The sequence below is a fragment of the Carcharodon carcharias genome, chromosome 32, assembly GCF_017639515.1.
Source record: "Carcharodon carcharias isolate sCarCar2 chromosome 32, sCarCar2.pri, whole genome shotgun sequence".
NCBI classification, from domain to species: Eukaryota; Metazoa; Chordata; class Chondrichthyes; order Lamniformes; family Lamnidae; genus Carcharodon; species Carcharodon carcharias.
Genome location: NC_054498.1, coordinates 21,361,157 through 21,382,174, shown reverse-complemented (window position 1 = coordinate 21,382,174; position 21,018 = coordinate 21,361,157). Strand labels below are relative to the sequence as shown.

General features: G+C 48.2%; 1 protein-coding gene across 1 annotated transcript in view; it reads right to left on the bottom strand.

Moving 5' to 3' along the window:
- Positions 1-21,018, bottom strand: part of LOC121272136 (fibrillin-1-like) — a 639,088-nt gene that overhangs the window by 219,560 nt on the left and 398,510 nt on the right. Inside the window, exons 20-21 of the mRNA XM_041178628.1 lie at positions 11,475-11,594; positions 9,736-9,873 (exon numbers count right to left, since the gene is read on the bottom strand). Of these exons, the coding sequence (XP_041034562.1) occupies positions 9,736-9,873; positions 11,475-11,594 (258 nt within the window). The remainder of the gene's footprint in view (positions 1-9,735; positions 9,874-11,474; positions 11,595-21,018) is intronic.

Below are 21,018 nucleotides of genomic sequence, written 5' to 3'. Positions count from 1 at the left end.
GCCCTCTCTCTCACACGCGCCCTCTCTCTCTCACACACGCGCCCTCTCTCTCTCACACGCGCCATCTCTCTCTCTCTCACACACACGCGCCCTCTCTCTCTCTCACACACACGCGCCCTCTCTCTTTCACACACGCGACCTCTCTCTCTTACACACGCGACCCCCCTCTCTCACACACGCGACCCCCCTCTCTCACACACGCGACCTCTCTCTCTCACACACGCGACCTCTTTCTCTCACACACACACACGTGCCCTCTCACACACGCGCCCTCTCTCTCACACACACAGGCCCTCTCTCTCACACACACAGGCCCACTCTCTCACACACACAGGCCCTCTCTCTCACACACACAGGCCCTCTCTCTCTCTCTCTCACACACACGCGCCCTCTCTCTCACACACACGCGCCCTCTCTCTCTCACACACACGCGCCCTCTCTCTCTCACACACACGCGCCCTCTCTCTCTCACACACACGCGCCATCTCTCTCACACACACGCGCCCTCTCTCTCACACACGCGCCATCTCTCTCACACACGCGCCCTCTCTCTCACACACGCGCCCTCTTTCTCTCACACACGCGCCCTCTCTCTCTCACACACGCGCCATCTCTCTCTCACACACACACGCGCCATCTCTCTCTCTCTCACACACACGCGCCTTCTCTTTCACACATGCGACCTCTCTCACACACGCGACCTCTCTCTCACACACGCGACCTCTCTCTCACACACGCGACCTCTTTCTCTCACACACACGTGACCTCGCTCAACACACCCTATCTCTCTCTCACACACGCGCCCTCTCTCTCTCTCACACACACGTGCCCTCTCTCTCACACACACGCGCGCTCTCTCTCACACACACGCGCCCTCTCTCTCACACACACGCGCCCTCTCTCTCACACACACGCGCCCTCTCTCTCACACACACGCGCCCTCTCTCTCTCACACACACGCGCCCTCTCTCTCTCACACACACGCGCCCTCTCTCTCTCACACACACGCGCCCTCTCTCTCTCACACACACGCGCCCTCTCTCACACACACGCGCCCTCTCTCTCTCACACACACGCCCTCTCTCTCTCACACACACGCGCCCTCTCTCTCTCACACACACGCGCCCTCTCTCTCTCACACACACGCGCCATCTCTCTCACACACACGCGCCCTCTCTCTCACACACGCGCCATCTCTCTCACACACGCGCCCTCTCTCTCACACACGCGCCCTCTTTCTCTCACACACGCGCCATCTCTCTCTCACACACACGCGCCATCTCTCTCTCTCTCTCACACACACGCACCTTCTCTTTCACACATGCGACCTCTCTCACACACGCGACCTCTCTCTCACACACGCGACCTCTCTCTCACACACGCGACCTCTCTCTCACACACGCGACCTCTTTCTCTCACACACACGTGACCTCGCTCAACACACCCTCTCTCTCTCTCACACACGCGCCCTCTCTCTCACACACACGTGCCCTCTCTCTCACACACACGCGCGCTCTCTCTCACACACAAGCGCGCTCTCTCTCACACACACACGCCCTCTCTCTCACACACACGCGCCCTCTCTCTCACACAGACGCGCCCTCTCTCTCACACAGACGCACCCTCTCTCTCTCTCACACACACGCGACCTCTCTCTCTCACACACGCGACCTCTCTCTCTCACACACGCGACCTCTCTCTCTCACACACGCGACCTCTCTCACACACGCGACCTCTCTCTCTCACACACGCGACCTCTCTCTCTCACACACGCGACCTCTCTCTCTCACACACGCGACCTCTCTCTCTCACACACGCGACCTCTCTCTCTCACACACAGGACCTCCCTCTCTCACACATACACGACCTCGCTCAACACACCCTCTCTCTCTCTCACACACACGCGCCCTCTCTCTCTCTCACACACACGCGCCCTCTCTCTCTCTCACACACACGCGCTCTCTCTCTCTCACACACACGCGACCTCTCTCTCTCACACACACACGTGCCCTCTCTCTCACACACGCGCCCTCTCTCTCACACACAGGCCCTCTCACACACACGTGCCCTCTCTCTCTCTCACACACACGCGCCCTCTCTCACACACACGCGCCCTCTCACACACACACACACGCGCCCTCTCTCACACACACACACGCGCCCTCTCTCACACACACACACGCGCCCTCTCTCACACACACACACGCGCCCTCTCTCACACACACACACGCGCCCTCTCTCACACACACGCGCCCTCTCTCTCTCACACACGCGCCATCTCTCTCTCACACACGCGCCATCTCTCTCTCACACACGCGCCATCTCTCTCTCACACACACGCGCCCTCTCTCACACACGCGCCCTCTCTCTCACACACGCGCCATCTCTCTCTCTCACACACGCGCCATCTCTCTCTCTCACACACACGCGCCATCTCTCTCTCTCTCACACACACGCGCCCTCTCTCTCTCACACACGCGACCTCTCTCTCTCACACACGCGACCTCTCTCTCTCACACGACCCCCTTCTCTCACACACGCGACCTCTCTCTCTCACACACGCGACCTCTCTCTCTCACACACGCGACCTCTCTCTCACACACGCGACCTCTCTCTCTCACACACACACGACCTCGCTCAACACACCCTCTCTCTCTCTCTCATACACGCGCCCTCTCTCACACACACGTGCCCTCTCTCTCTCTCACACACACACGCGCTCTCTCTCTCACACACACACGCGCCCTCTCACACACACACACGCGCCCTCTCTCACACACACGCGCCCTCTCTCTCTCACACAGACGCGCCCTCTCTCTCACACAGACGCGCCCTCTCTCTCACACATACACGACCTCGCTCAACACACCCTCTCTCTCTCTCACACACACGCGCCCTCTCTCACTCACACACACGCGCCCTCTCTCACTCACACACACGCGCCCTCTCTCACTCACACACACGCGCCCTCTCTCACTCACACACACGCGCCCTCTCTCTCACAAACACGCGCCCTCTCTCTCACAAACACGCGCCCTCTCTCTCACAAACACGCGCCCTCTCTCTCACAAACACGCGTCCTCTCTCTCTCTCACACACACGCGCCCTCTCTCTCTCACACACACGCGCCCTCTCTCTCTCTCACACACACGCGCCCTCTCTCTCTCTCACACACACACGCGCCCTCTCTCTCTCACACACACGCGCCCTCTCTCTCTCTCACACACACGCGACCTCTCTCTCACACACGCGACCTCTCTCACACACGCGACTTCGCTCAACACACCCTCTCTCTCTCTCAAACACGCGCCCTCTCTCTCTCTCACACACACGCGCCCTGTCTCTCACACACACGCGCCCCCTCTCTCACACACACACGCGCCCCCTCTCTCACACACACACGCGCCCTCTCTCTCTCACACACACACGCCCTCTCTCTCACACACACGCGCCCTCTTTCTCTCTCTCACACACACGCGCCCTCTCTCTCACACACACACGCGACCTCTCTCTCTCTCACACACACGCGACCTCTCTCTCACACACGCGACCTCTCTCACACACGCGACCTCTCTCTCTCAGACACGCGACCTCTCTCACACACATGACCTCACTCTCACACACCTCTCTCTCTCACACACGCGACCCCTCTCTCTCACACACACGCGCCATCTCTCTCACACACACGCGCCCCCTCTCTCTCACACACACGCGCCCTCTCTCTCACACACACGCGCCCTCTCTCTCACACACACGCGCCCTCTCTCTCACACACACACGCGCCCACTCTCTCTCACACACACACACGCCCTCTCTCTCACACACACGCGCCCTCTCTCTCTCACACACACGCGACCTCTCTCTCTCACACACACACGCGACCTCTCTCTCACACACACACGCCACCTCTCTCTCTCTCACACACACGCGACCTCTCTCACACACGCGACCTCTCTCACACACGCGACCCCCCTCTCTCACACACGCGACCTCTCTCTCTCTCACACGCGACCTCGCTCTCTCTCACACGCGACCTCGCTCTCTCTCACACGCGACCTCGCTCTCTCTCACACGCGACCTCGCTCTCTCACACACGGGACCTCCCTCTCTCACACACGCGACCTCTCTCTCTCACACACGGGGCCCCTCTCTCTCACACAGGGGACCTCTCTCTCTCACACACACACACACACGACCTCGCTCAACACACCCTCTCTCTCTCACACACGTGCCCTCTCTCTCTCACACACACGCGCCCTCTCTCACTCACACGTGCCCTCTCTCTCTCACACACACGCGCCCTCTCTCTCTCTCACACACACGCGCCCTCTCTCTCTCTCACACACACGCGCCCTCTCTCTCTCTCACACACACGCGCCCTCCCTCTCTCACACACACGCGCCCTCTCTCTCTCTCTCTCTCTCACACACACGCGCCCTCTCTCTCTCTCACACATCTGCGCCCTCTCTCACACACACACGCGCCCTCTCTCTCTCTCACACACAGGCGCCCTCTCTCTCTCACACACGCGCCCTCTCTCTCTCACACACGCGCCCTCTCTCTCTCCCTCACACATGCGCCATCTCTCTTTCACACACGCGACCTCTCTCACACACGCGACCTCTCTCTCTCACACACGCGACCCCCCTCTCTCACAGACGCGACCTCTCTCTCTCACACACGTGACCTCTTTCTCTCACACACGCGACCTCTCTCTCTCACACACGCGACCTCTCTCTCTCACACACACGTGCCCTCTCTCTCTCTCACACACGCGACCTCTCTCTCTCACACACACGCGACCTCTCTCTCACACACGCGACCTCTCTCTCTCACACACGCGACCTCGCTCAACACACCCTCTCTCTCTCTCACACACGTGCCCTCTCTCTCTCTCTCTCACACACACGCGCCCTCTCTTCTCTCACACACACGCGCCCTCTCTCTCTCTCACACACACGCGCCCTCTCTCTCACACACACGCGCCCTCTCTCTCTCACACACACGCGCCCTCTCTCTCTCACACACACGCGCCCTCTCTCACACACACGCGCCCTCTCTCACACACACGCGCCCTCTCTCTCTCACACACACACGCGCCCTCTCTCTCTCACACACGTGCCCACTCTCTCACACACACGCGACCTCTCTCTCACACACGCGCCCTCTCTCTCACACACACAGGCCCTCTCTCACACACACACAGGCCCTCTCTCTCTCTCACACACACGCGACCTCACACACACACGTGCCCTCTCCCACACACACGCGCCCTCTCTCTCTCTCACACACACACGCGCCCTCTCTCACACACACGCGCCATCTCTCTCTCACACACACGCGCCCTCTCTCTCACACATGCGCCATCTCTCTCTCACATACGCGCCCTCTCTCTCACACGCGCCCTCTCTCTCTCACACACGCGCCCTCTCTCTCTCACACACGCGCCCTCTCTCACACACGCGCCCTCTCTCTCTCACACACGCGCCATCTCTCTCTCTCTCACACACACGCGCCCTCTCTCTCTCTCTCACACACACGCGCCCTCTCTCTTTCACACACGCGACCTCTCTCTCTTACACACGCGACCCCCCTCTCTCACACACGCGAGCCCCCTCTCTCACACACGCGACCTCTCTCTCTCACACACACGCGCCCTCTCTCTCTCACACACACGCGCCCTCTCTCTCTCACACACACGCGCCCTCTCTCTCTCACACACACGCGCCCTCTCTCTCTCACACACACGCGAGCCCCCTCTCTCACACACGCGACCTCTCTCTCTCACACACACGCGCCCTCTCTCTCTCACACACACGCGCCCTCTCTCTCTCACACACACGCGCCCTCTCTCTCTCACACACACGCGCCCTCTCTCTCTCACACACACGCGCCATCTCTCTCACACACACGCGCCCTCTCTCTCACACACGCGCCATCTCTCTCACACACGCGCCCTCTCTCTCACACACGCGCCCTCTCTCTCACACACGCGCCCTCTTTCTCTCACACACGCGCCATCTCTCTCTCACACACACGCGCCATCTCTCTCTCTCTCACACACACGCGCCTTCTCTTTCACACATGCGACCTCTCTCACACACGCGACCTCTCTCTCACACACGCGACCTCTTTCTCTCACACACACGTGACCTCGCTCAACACACCCTCTCTCTCTCTCACACACGCGCCCTCTCTCTCTCTCTCACACACACGTGCCCTCTCTCTCACACACACGTGCTCTCTCTCTCACACACACGCGCTCTCTCTCTCACACACACGCGCTCTCTCTCACACACACGCGCCCTCTCTCTCACACACACGCGCCCTCTCTCTCTCACACAGACGCGCCCTCTCTCTCACACAGACGCACCCTCTCTCTCACACACACGCGACCTCTCTCTCACACACGCGACCTCTCTCTCTCACACACGCGACCTCTCTCTCTCACACACGCGACCTCTCTCTCTCACACACGCGACCTCTCTCTCTCACACACGCGACCTCTCTCTCTCACACACGCGACCTCTCTCTCTCACACACGCGACCTCTCTCTCTCACACACAGGACCTCCCTCTCTCACACTCAGGACCTCCCTCTCTCACACATACACGACCTCGCTCAACACACCCTCTCTCTCTCTCACACACACGCGCCCTCTCTCTCTCTCACACACACGCGCTCTCTCTCTCACACACACACGTGCCCTCTCTCTCACACACGCGCCCTCTCTCTCACACACAGGCCCTCTCTCTCTCTCACACACACGCGCCCTCTCTCTCACACACGCGCCCTCTCTCTCACACACAGGCCCTCTCTCTCTCTCACACACACGCGCCCTCTCTCACACACACGCGCCCTCTCTCACACACACGCGCCCTCTCTCACACACACACACGCGCCCTCTCTCACACACACACACGCGCCCTCTCTCACACACACACACGCGCCCTCTCTCACACACACACACGCGCCCTCTCTCACACACACACACGCGCCCTCTCTCTCTCTCACACACACGCGCCCTCTCTCTCTCTCACACACACGCGCCCTCTCTCTCTCTCACACACACGCGCCCTCTCTCTCTCTCACACACACGCGCCCTCTCTCTCTCTCACACACGCGCCATCTCTCTCTCACACACGCGCCATCTCTCTCTCACACACGCGCCATCTCTCTCTCACACACGCGCCCTCTCTCTCTCTCACACGCGCCCTCTCTCTCACACACGCGCCATCTCTCTCTCTCACACACACGCGCCATCTCTCTCTCTCACACACACGCGCCATCTCTCTCTCTCACACACACGCGCCATCTCTCTCTCTCACACACACGCGCCATCTCTCTCTCTCACACACACGCGCCATCTCTCTCTCTCTCACACACACGCGCCCTCTCTCTCTCACACACGCGCCCTCTCTCTCTCACACACGCGACCTCTCTCACACACGCGACCTCTCTCTCTCACACGACCCCCTTCTCTCACACACGCGACCTCTCTCACACACGCGACCTCTCTCTCTCACACACGCGACCTCTCTCACACACGCGACCTCTCTCTCTCACACACGCGACCTCTCTCTCTCACACACGCGACCTCTCTCTCTCACACACGCGACCTCTCTCTCTCACACACACACACGACCTCGCTCAACACACCCTCTCTCTCTCATACACGCGCCCTCTCTCACACACACGTGCCCTCTCTCACACACACGTGCCCTCTCTCTCTCACACACACACGCGCTCTCTCTCTCACACACACACGCGCCCTCTCTCACACACACGCGCCCTCTCTCTCTCACACAGACGCGCCCTCTCTCTCACACAGACGCGCCCTCTCTCTCTCTCACCCATACACGACCTCGCTCAACACACCCTCTCTCTCTCTCACACACACGCGCCCTCTCTCACTCACACACACGCGCCCTCTCTCACTCACACACACGCGCCCTCTCTCACTCACACACACGCGCCCTCTCTCACTCACACACACGCGCCCTCTCTCTCACAAACACGCGCCCTCTCTCTCACAAACACGCGCCCTCTCTCTCACAAACACGCGCCCTCTCTCTCTCTCACACACACGCGCCCTCTCTCTCTCTCACACACACGCGCCCTCTCTCTCTCTCACACACACGCGCCCTCTCTCTCTCTCACACACACGCGCCCTCTCTCTCTCTCACACACACGCGCCCTCTCTCTCTCTCACACACACGCGCCCTCTCTCTCTCTCACACACACGCGCCCTCTCTCTCTCTCACACACACGCGCCCTCTCTCTCACACACACGCGCCTTCTCTCTCTCTCACACACACGCGCCCTCTCTCTCTCACACACACGCGCCCTCTCTCTCTCTCACATACACGTGCCTCTCTCTCACACACGCGCCCTCTCTCTCTCTCACACACAGGCCCTCTCTCTCTCACACACACGCGCCCTCTCTCACACACACGCGCCCTCTCTCTCACACACACGCGCCCTCTCTCTCACACACACGCGCCCTCTCTCTCTCTCACACACACGCGCCCTCTCTCTCTCTCACACACGACCTTGCTCAACACACCCTCTCTCTCTCTCACACACACGACCTCGCTCAACACACCCTCTCTCTCTCTCACACACACGACCTCGCTCAACACACCCTCTCTCTCACACGCACACTCTCTCACACGCACACTCTCTCACACGCACACTCTCTCTCACACGCACACTCTCACACGCACATCTTCACCCTCCCTCTTACACACACTCACCCCCTCTTTCACACATACACACTCACCTCTCTCTCACACACACACTCAACCTCTCCCTCTCACACACACACTCACCCTCTCTCTCACACACACACTCACCCTCTCTCTCACACACACACTCACCCTCTCTCTCACACACACACACTCACCCTCTCTCTCACACACACACACTCACCCTCTCTCTCACACACACACACTCACCCTCTCTCTCACACACACACACTCACCCTCTCTCTCACACACACACACTCACCCTCTCTCTCACACACACACACACTCACCCTCTCTCTCACACACACACTCACCCTCTCTCTCACACACACACTCACCCTCTCTCTCTCACACACACACTCACCCCCTTTCTCTCTCACACACACATACTCACACTCTAGTAGCTAGGGCTTCCTAATTCTCTGACCAAAGTAAATCCCGTGCTGAAAACTGTTAATGAAGCAAATGTGCTGCTGTAAGCATTAAGTAATCAAAATTTACCAAGTCTGCCTGAGATATGTGAATGTCAACTGTAGATGGCATAACTTAAAAAACAGATGTGGATCATGAGTTGTAATCCAATAGCCTTATCTTTGTTCCCCCCCCACCCCTCCACTCCCACCTTGCTTTTGTTTTATCATTTATTTAGGTGTTCTTTCTCTCAATAGTCTATCATTTAATTAAAGAAAGTTCAAGTATCTGACCAATTCCCATGTGCCTTTGCTTTAGTGACCTTATCATTTTTCTTGCATTCCTACGTGAATGTAATTTCTCTGCTTGCTGTCTTCTCCTGTTTTTTTGTCTAGAAATGGGGGTAATAGGAATTATCTGTACCTTAACAACGTATGTGACATAGTACTACAGTATAAACTCCCAGAAAAAAGTTCAAGATTCCGGTGATGACACTATTAACACGAGTGGAATATAAATAATCTCAATGCAAAGTAAACTATTCTAATCGAATGGTGTCTATTAGAAACATGATTACCTATTTTACAAGGAATACATGGACTTCCCCATGCAGCACCCAATGTTGAGCAGCACTGGGACTTTAATGTGGCACCATTGATGTTTATTTCGCATTGTCCACCAATGTGTTGCAACCAGCAGGTACCCTTAACCGTTTCTGTAGGGAAAAAAGCATATTTCTAAATCAAAATATTGGCTTGGTAGAATTTCTTTCAGTTAATGCCAGTGGCAGAGACCTGAAAGTTTCCTTAACTTCAGAAATGTACATCAACAGGAAAAACCAGCATGCATATAAAACTTCCTTACAACTGCATTCATGAATGGATGCTTTATTAAGGGACTTCCGCTATCTTATGCATTACAATATGACAACACAAAATGGACAACTCAAAGATCTTAGTTCATTACATTTGCCATGATCCAAATTCCAAATTGTAGTTCTGAAATTTCATTTCTTTTAGTAGCAACTTTGTTTATTTATGGCTCAAATAGTAATCCACTTACGCAACAATTATTTTACGTGGGCTGATTTCAATTTTCTACAAAATGATACAAATTATTTCAAAAAAAGCATGTTTTACATATTATTCTTATTTTGTTGTTATGAATCTTTTTATGTAATATTATAACATGTTTTCTTCTCTTTTATAGGTAATTGCCTGGAAGTTCTCTCCTGGGCTCAAAACAGCACCTCTCAAATCCACAACCTCCACCGCTTAGGACAAGGGCATTACCTTCAAGCTCCCAGGTCATCTTTAGGGCAGATAGTTCATCTGAACCAGTTACTTGAGCAGTTTATAGGTTGGGTATTCTGTAGTGAATGGCTCACCTCCCAACTCCCTAAAATGTTTCTGCCGCCTACAAGGCTTGTCACAAGTGTTACGGAATACACTTTTCTGGATGCATGCAGCTCTAACAACACTACCCAGGACAAAGCAGTCTACTTGATTGGTTCCTCATCCATTAACCTAAACATTCACCTTCACCATTGCTGTACCGTGCTACAATATGTACTATCTACCCAATGCACAGAAGCAAGGCACCAAGGCTTCTTCAGCAGCACCTCTCAAATCCACAACCTCCAACGCTTAGGACAAGGCCATTACTTTCAAGCTCCCAGGTCATTCATCATGCCAGAAATCCGAAACTCCTTAGCAGCATTGTGGGAGTACCTTCATCACACAGTCTATAGTGATTTAACAGGCTGGCTAGGGCCTGGTATCCCTCATTTCGGCGCATTTCCCGGCCTTCTGCACCACAGTCCCAGCATGTTAGGGGCCAGAGTTTCAATTTTAACTTTAACATTTTTAATTTTTTCATTTGCACCTTAATAAAAAGTTGTTAACAACTAATAAATACATTAGTTCAAATTCATTTGAGCAGCGCCAAAAGTGAAATTTCTAGTCATGATAAACATAACATTTACATGCCAGTTTTATTTCTCATTCATAGTAGTTTAATGGTATTATAACTTTCAATTTAGTAAGAATGTATAGGAAATTTTACTCTTAGTAGTACAAGCTCAAAGTAAAAGCTGCTGCCAAGGCCAAACTTAGCAAGTGCAACTAAACAATAATCTGGAGAATTGATTTTGTTTTCTATAGGTAGCTCTATATTGCTTTTACTTTTACGAAAAAAGGTTTGCTAGAGCTTCTCTATGTCCAACAACCAGTAGTTATTTTCACATTTGAGTAACAGGTTCAACTGAAGGAGGCTTTTTCGCATGGTAATAAAAGGTAAAGATTTAAATGGACATACCAATGCAACGAGTTCTTGATGCATCAAGAGTACTTCCTGGGAAACACTGACATGAATAGCTGCCGGGTACATTCTTACAATCTCCATTGATGCACGGATTGGTCTCACATTCATTGATATCTGGGAGGAAAATACATGCATGTTATCTAGCTGGTAAGTCACATTTAAGTAAAGAATTGTCTCTAAATATCTTTGTTAATTTTTTTCAGTTAAACTTACACTTTCAGTATAGTTACCTGTCATTTTAAGGGAGGTGCTAATTTGTTATGAATAAGTTAATATGTTTACATTTGAATATCGCACGGTATGATTTCACTTCATTAATCTAATTTTTGGACCCTCACTCTTTTTAATACTTCCCTAAATCAGGATGGCCAGGACAGCATGACATGTGGAATTGTATTTTCAAAATCCATAACTCCTCAGCCAATTTGTAAACCTTAATTAGTCAGAGGTGCAAGTGGCCCTAGCACCTATGTGTTTGGTGGGAAAGAACAATTGCCAGAGCTGATATAAACCACAGGTATGCTCAGCATTATGGAATCTATCCTCAAATGAGGACAGGTTGCACGGACTAGGTTTGCATTCCCTTGTGTATAGGAGATTAGGTGCTGATCTAACTGATGTGTTCAAGATGCTTACAGAATTTGATGGGTATATAGAGAGAAACTATTTCTTCCAGTGGGACAGTCCAGAATAAGGGCATAATCTGAAAATTGGATATTGGCCACTCAGGGAGGATGTCACAAACACTTAAGCAAAAAGGGTAGTTTAAACCTGGAACTCTCCTGCGAAAAGATGTTGAGGGATCAATTGGAAATTTCAAAACTGGGATCAATAGATTTTTGTTAGGCTAGGGTATTGTTGGATAAGGAATCAAGATGTGTAGCTCAGCCAACTTCTGAACCTGTTTGCTCGCAAGTTTTTGAATTTTTCCTTTGCATGTGAACATAGGGATTCTATCATATAAGTACAGACAATAATCCAAAAAACATCCACACAGCATTTTCCAGCAGCACAAATTCACGTGGTTACACATGTCTCTAACATACAGGAGTATAAGTCTCCAGTTACATGCAATTGAAGCTTTGACTACTTTAGAAATGACCACAAAACAACCCATCTATTTCTGTATTGAATTAAATGGGAGTGAGGTGCTTATTGATCAGTGTTACTAGCAGTAGTAGTGTTGATCCTCCAATTGTTCGGTTTCTGTTCACTAGGCTTTGGTATAGGACACCTGGCTGTCATCCTGAGAATAGAAGTTCTCACAATAGCCGATCGCTAGCTGTAGCACGTTGTACAGGAGATACGTTAGATTATCGAGATTGGATATTTGCTCTTTTTATTATTTGAAAACACTAGAGATACTCAGAGCCATAAACTAAGAAAGATAATACCATTGACCTTTCTGTCAAAATTGTAAGTGAAACTTTGACACAATCTACAGAGAATTTTTAAAGAATCGCAGAATACTGTGTTCACCTGCTCATTAATAAGGACGTCTTAGAGTACATTCAGGAATGCCCTGGGTATGGTCACAGTCTATGCTGAATGGTTACTCTCAAGCAAGGTGGGAGGAGAAGGAGTGGTATAAATATTACAATTGACCTAAGTGTCTCCAGGCTGGGGGCAATTCAGCCAATGTTTGGCTCCTGATTGCCATTTAGTCAACATCTGAAGGAGCATTTGTGTGTGTAATGCCATCTGCAGTAGAATTGCCTATTGACATTCAATTTCTTGGTTCACATGTTAAAAATGGTTACTTGGGCCTTGTGCCTAAGAATATTCTTGGCAACGGCATCAGAGTAGCATTCTTAAGATGCTTGAGAACAGAATGTTTCTTGACCTCTTTTTCCATACGTAGTTTTTTATTTTCTAGAACAAGAAAGTTCTAATTCTCAACTTTTATTTTAAAAGAAGATTTCTTGCACTGAATACAGATTTAAGTGGTAAGATGTTTGCTTATTTATCTTAAAAATAATCAATGGATTTTCACCAGTGAGGAGGGAAAAGAGCTGCATGACATAGCCATCATATTAAAATTATTCACAAAGTGACATGATATTTTTGCAATGCAATCTAATAAGATATCTCGTACGTTATGGTTTAGCAAAAGAATAAAATTTGGCAATTATTTTGTGAAGACTGTGTTTCTTTACAATAAAGGATCCCTGAGGAATAACATCAGTGTGTTTTGCTACTAGTTCAAATGAGACACAAAATGTGGAAGAAATAAAGGATTTAGGATTCAAGGATAGGCTTTGGATGCTTTTCTGGGATCCGTAAATGTGTTGCGTGCCTAAACATTAGTTAGAGCAAAATAAAGTAAAACATTTGAATTACTTTGCAATATTGTGGCCAGCGGAAGAAAAACAGTTCGTAAGCGCATTCCACCACAGCAGAGCAAAAATGCTACAAGGCATTTTTTCATAATCTAGTAAAACAACTATAAAATTTTCTACGGATATTTGTTTCAAAAATCTGTAGAGATCAAAATTGTATGTTTCCTTAGAGCTTTGCAGAATTCTAGTTATTCTTGTAAAATAGTAACCCTACATTCAGATATTCACACATTATTTTTTGGTTTAAAATTCATTTCTCAATGATTTTGTATTGAAATATAAGTAATTCTAGTTTTTTTTGGAGGAAATTTTGATGACAAGGCAGGTCTATGGATGTTGTCTGTTTGGACTTCTAGAAGACAAATTATAAAGTTCCATTTAAGAGATTATTAGAAAAATTGAGTGTGTGCAGAATTGGAGGTAACCTTGGGATTATGGGTTATTAATTGGTTGGGAAGTAGGAGGCAGAGCACGGATAAAAGGAATATTCTCTGGTGGGATGTCAAAAATGGTATTCTACAAGGATCTGTGCTACGCTACCAGTTTTTCATCATGTATGTTAATAAATTGGTGAAAAAAAGCAACTTATTTATTCACACTTGCAGCTGACACTAAATTAGGAGATAGTTTGTTGTGCACAAGGAAGCAGGAAGTTACAAAGGGACAGATTAAGCCTGTATACTTGGAAAATGTGATCATGCAGTAGGAATGAGGGTGAAACCATCAGAATTCACTGCCATCATGCTTTGAAACTGACAGCAACTCCTGGAATCCATGGTGGTAATCTTTCAAGAGTCCTTAGACTCTGGAAAAGTCCCAGAGGATTGGAAAACTGCCAATGTTATTCAAAAGGGGAGGGAGACAAAAACAGGTAAGAAGAGGCCAGTTAGCTTAACATCTGTCATTGGGAAAATGTTAGTATCTATTATAAAGGATATAAAAGCAGAACATTTAGAAATGCATAATCTAATCAAGCAGAGTCAGCATGGCTTCATGAAGGGGAAATCATGCCTGACAAATTTATTAGAATTCTTTAAAGAGGTAACAAGCAAGATAAAGGGGAACTGGTAGATGTAATATATTTGGATTTCCAAAAGGCATTTGATAAGGTACCACACATAAAGCTACTTAATAAGTTAAGAGCCAATGGTGTTGTGGGTAGTATATTAGCATGTTTAGAGGACTGGCTAACTAATAGATGACAGAGAATTGGGATGGTGGGGGGCATTTTCAGGATGGCAACCTGTAACTAGTGGAGTGCCACAGGGATCAGTGCTGGGGCCACAATTATTTACAATATATATTAATGACTTGGATGAGGGAACGGAATGTACTCTCATCAATTTGTGGATGACACAAAAATAAGTGGGAAGGCAAGTGGTGAGGATGACACAAGGATCCTACAGAGGGATATAGGCAGGTTAAATGATGGGCAAAAACTTGGTAGATGGAATATAATGTGGGAAAATGTGAGGTTATGCACTTTGGCAAGAAGAATAGAGGATCTGAATATTATTTAAATGGTGAAAGACTGCAGAAGGCTGCAGCATGAGGGGTTTGGGAGTCCTTGTACATGAATCCCAAAAAGCTAACATACAAGTTCAACAGGTAATAGGGAAGGCTAATGGAATGTTGGCCTTTATTTCAAAGGGAATGGAAATAGGGAAGTCTTGCTAAAACTATATAAGGCACTACTTAGACCACACCTAGAATACTGTAAACACTTTTGGTCCCCTTATCTCAGGAGAGATATTCTGGCATTGGAGGCAGTCCAGAGAAAGTTCACTAGGTTGATCCTGGGGATGGAGGGATTTTCTTATGAGGAGAGGTTGAGTAGGTTGGGCCTGTACTCATTGGAGTTTAGAAGAATGAGAGGCGACCTTATTGAAACATATAACATAATTAGGGGGCTTGACAGGGTAGATGCTGAGAGGTTGTTTTCCCTTGAGGGAGAGTCCAGGTCCAGAGGGCATAATCTCAGAGTAAGAGGGCGCCCATTTAAAACAGAGATGAAGAGGAATTTCTTCTCTCAGAAGGTAGTGAATCGGTGGAATTCTTTAATGCAGAGGGCTGAAGAGGCTGGGTTGTTAAATATATTCAAGGTTGAGATAGGTAGATCTTTAATCAGTAAAGGAAACAAGGGTTATGCGGAAAAGGCAGGGAAGTGGAGTTGAGGATTATCAGATCAGCCATGATCTCATCGAATGGCAGAGCAGACTCGATGGGCCGAATGGCCTACTTCTGCTCCTACATCTTATGGTCTAAGGCTCATTTAAACGTGAAAATCCAGAAGTTGCAGTCAGTGGATCTCTGCTTCCCGGTAGGGTACACCATACCCACCCTCCACCTTCCACAGGCTGCAGTCAAGTAAAAATCATTGAATTGATAAGAACTTCCACTTTTACACTATTGGTCTTATTGTAACAACTGATGAAAAAGCTATTCCTTCTTGAATGAGACGCAACTGGGTTTTTAATGGCATACTAAACTATAATTAATGCTGACAGTCTCACTGGCCTTGAAAAAAATATATATATTTGTGGAATGCCAAATTTCTCCATTTATGATAAAACAGATTTTTAAAATAAAAAAAAATGTTTACTCAGCTTCACAAAAAGCAAAATGATGGCCAGAATTTTCCCGTCGGCGAGTTGGGGGCAGGGCCCACTCGCCGACGCGGGATGATGTCAGGGTCCATTTAAATCTTTAGGAAGGCGGGGGGACAACGAAATCAGCTGTCCACCCACCAACCTGTCAATGGCCAACTGAGGCCATTGACAGGATAATTAAGATAATTAAAGGCCCTGCCTGTCCAAGCTTAAGGTTGATGGGCAGGCCAAGAGCCCCAGCGGGCTTCTGAAAAAACATGAAACCTCATCCACTAGCGGGATGAGGTTTCATGTCCATTTTAAAAAACTTTAATAAAGTTTCTGTGCTTCTTATTAACAAATCCCATCTCGTGTGACATTGTCACATGAGGGGGACATGTTAATAATTTTTTTATTTTTCTATTTTTAAAGTTTTTGAGACTGTCAGTAATCTCCCTGAGACAGCACAGTCTCAGGGAGATGTGCGCTCTTTTGCACGCATGCAAAACAGCACACTTTGACAGTTGGGGAATCCCTCCCCCCCCCCACAAAGGAAATGCATAGCGCTTCCTGTCAGGTAGCCTGCCCACTCAAAATGGCAGCGGGACCTGTTTTGAGGTGGGGGTCGGCTGCCTGCCTGCTGCCAAGCCGGTGGGGCCCGCCTGCCCACCAAGGGCAAAATTTTGCCCGATGCTTCAGCTTCCATCTTAATCTCATGTACATGTTCCAATCATTTATTTTACTCTATAATATTTTAATTAAAAGTGAATGATCCAGTGCATTTTACTTCCTGGTTTGCTGTCTGTGACAATACATCAACGCGATTGATTTCTTAATGACATCACTGTTGCTGGTCAGCTGGATATTCCCTTGACTTGGCGTCAGATTCAAACTGATGTCAGGAAAGGGGAAATCTGCACCAGAGATTGCTAGATCTTTGTGGGTAGCTTTCTTTGAGGTCAGCAGCGAGCGCTGTTACTTTGTTACTGACTGCGAAATGTGAGGTTTAGAGTTAAATTTGGGGAAGTATAAAATCAAAATAAAATAAAATTAAGAAAGAAAAATCTGAATTTTTTTTTTAAATGATGGGAGACTAGGAGCAAAGGGATAGATTTGAGTGACCTTGTGCACAGGTCATTATTATGCTCTGCACAGGTACAGAAAATAATCAAAAAGTGACATCTTGACTGTGTTTACCTTTATCTTAGGAGGGGGGTTCAGAATACAGAAATAAGGAAATTATGCTTCAATTCTATGGAGCGTTTGTCAGACTCCTCCATCTGAAATATTGAGTTCAATTTGTTTTCTTCATTCTTCCATGGAATGTGGGCAATGCTGGCAAGGCCAGTATTTATTGCCCATCCCTAATTGTGCTTGAACTGAGTGGCCTGCCAGGCCATTTCAGAAGGCATTTAACAATCAACCACATTGCTGTGGGTCTGGTCGGCCAGACTGGTAAGGATGGCAGATTTCCTTCCCAAAAGGATATAGTGAACAACTGTAACGCACCTCAGGAAAGATATATATGGCTTTGAGAGGAATACAGTGCCGATCTGCCAAAATGATACCAGCACTTAAAGGGATCAATTATGAGTACAGGTTTTAACACTTAGTTTGTGTTCCCTTGGGATTAGAAGATTGAGGGGCAATCTCATCAAGGTTTTTCAAATTTTAAAGGGATTTTAATAAGGTAGATACAGAGAAACTATTTTTTCTGGTGGGGTGCATAATCATACAATTAAAGCCAGGCATTCAGGAGTGAAATAATGAAACGCAGCGTCCACATAAGGTAGATATCTAGAACTCTTACCCCAAAAAGGCTATGAATGCTGGTTGAATTTACATTTTCAAACCCCAGATGGTTCAATTTATATTTTCAAATGCAAAATTTTGCTAGGTAAGTGATATGGAGGTAAATAGAGTTGAGGTACAGATCCTTCAACCATAAAGAAAATACCTGGTAGAAGAGGTCCAATGACTTGAATGGCCTATCCCTCTTTCTATATTTTATTAGGCAGTATGGTTTCCAGAGTTATTTTGTGACTCTCATAAGCAGCTCTTGACCTGGTACTGACTCAAGTTGTCCTTTCTCAAATAAATGGCAGTACCAGAGTTCATTATAGCAGAAGCTTCATAGCAATATCCTAGCTGATATTAAGTTTCTCCATACTTTGAGAGATTTACTATACCTTTTAACATAAAGTGAAGCATTTTAATCCCCTATGGCATTAAAACATAGATCCAATTTTCAGCTATTTGTGGTTTACACTGCAAACTGTAATAACAAAAGCATGCAGTTTAGAGGAACCTAAACGTTAGGTGTGAGTGTAATCTTATTCAAATAAGTCACAACTAAACAAAGAATGCACCAGATTGACTGTTCCACAATGTGACAGTGTATAGCATATAAATCGCTAAAAGGAAATTACATAAACCCGGTTAAACCATTTCATTCAGAGACGTGAACCAGTAGTACAATGTTATAATTATTTTCTTTTGTTCGATGACTACGGATTTGAAACTATGAAGGAAAAAGAGGATGCTAGGCTTCTGTTATATTGGAATATAAGTTTGGATACTGTACATATACACCAAAGTTACAAAGTTTTGATTTAAAAACGTTAGATTTTCTTAGTAGTGTGTACCATAGCAACATCATGCCTTGCTGGGCTAAGTTACTATCCTATAATCCTATATATATTGGCTCAGTGTGCTTTATTACACAGTTTGGCTTATCACAGAACAATAGCATAGAATTATATGTAGTGGATTTGCATCTGTAGGACTATAATCACTGAGTCATCCATTTAACTGTAAGGCTGTAACCCATAAGGTGTCTTGATCACTTCTGAGTCACTCATTTCAGAATAATATTGGTGGAATCTGAGAACAAGTTATTGTGCTTTGTACAGTGCAGTGGGAAGATCTAGCTGACAATTGAGGAAGAACTAATAATTAAAAAATATACCCATCTCTTCCTGATTGGGAAGTGAGGAGCAGAAAATAACTATGTGCAATTTTAAATTCTACCTATAATATGTCATATTAAAGATGGTGGTTTGCACAATCTCTCTCATTTTTAAATACCTGTGACTACTTATAAAAGAAGAGTACAGGATAACATATCAAGTTCTTCAGTCCATTTCAGGTAAAGCAACAGGAGTTACATCACTATGTACTCCTTTACATTGAGGATGCCCTCCATCATGTTAGGTGGCACTACTCCCATGCTAAATGGGATAGATTCAGAATAGACTTAGCAGCTCAAAACTGGGCATCCATGAGGTGCTATGGGCAACAGAACTGTACTCAATCACAATTTGTAACCTAATGGCCTGGCATATTCTCCACTCTACTGTAACCAACAAGCCAGGGGATTAACCTTGGTTCAATGAGGGGCCCTAGCTGAAAGGTTTGACATCATTTCCATTCAACAGCATTCATTTGCACTTATTTGATATCAACTGCACTCAGAATAAAACATTTAGCTATCATTTGACATCAGTTGTACTCAAAACCAATTATTTAGCTATCATTTAACATTACAAGTACCGTAACTGACATCAATGTTATCAACTGCCCCAAACCACAGTGCTCAAAAACTTGTGATTAGCAAAATCACAAGCATTCGGACACCAAAAACGATCAGTTTATTTTCCATATTTATGAATTTTGAAAACAGAGCTAACTTTAGAAAAAGCAGGCCCTGTTTTGATGAGGTACTTATGATTTTCTTTATATCTTCATAACCTATTACTCGTGTAGCACAACCTACATAACATCCATCACTGCCCACCTCCCCCTGGATTGAAGCAGTTCTTTCCCGATCAATCCGCCACCCGGAGCAATTTTCTCCCCCGCTTTTGCATGCCGAGCAATTTTCTACCCTACTTGCCCTGGAGCAATTTTCTTCCACTCCTCCGCCTCCAAACTTTTCAGGTAGGGTGAGCCAACATAAGGCAGTATTAAATCATATGACCAAAGTTTGGTAAAAGACGTTAAATGGGTTTTAAAGATTCAGGGAAAATCACAGACCACTTTTCCACAATGCAGGCTTCTGATGCCTATTTAACATTGACATTGGTATCCTGAAACCTTTGGGAAAAATCCTAACCTAGGTGTTTGAAAAGTAGGGTGGGATTTTCTGGTCCTGCCAGCGGTGGACCCAGAAAATTCCAGTAGGAAGGTCTTTCAGTCTTTTGCATTTACTTGATAAGTGTAAAAATCCAAACCAGAAAAAAAGCCCCAATCCCTACGCCCCCCAGATTGCAGCAGTTCTCTTCTTCCCTCCCTCCCCCACCCACCTTATTCTACTCCCACTCTCTCCACCCCCTCTTACTCCCCTCCCCCTCTTCCCCATTTTCCCTCCCCTCTCCTCTTACCCCACCTCCCCCTCCCTCTTTTTCCCCTACCCCATTTCTGCTCACCCTTCCTGCTCTTCCCCCCTCCTCTACTTCACCCTCTCCCCTTCACCCCCCAACCCCTTTCCCCATTGCACCCCCTTCCTCCTCCCTCCTCTCTTTCTCCCCCCGCACCCATTCCCTACTTTCCCCTTTTCCACCCCCTTCACTTCCCAACGCCCCCACTCCCCCACCAAACAGAGATCTCCAT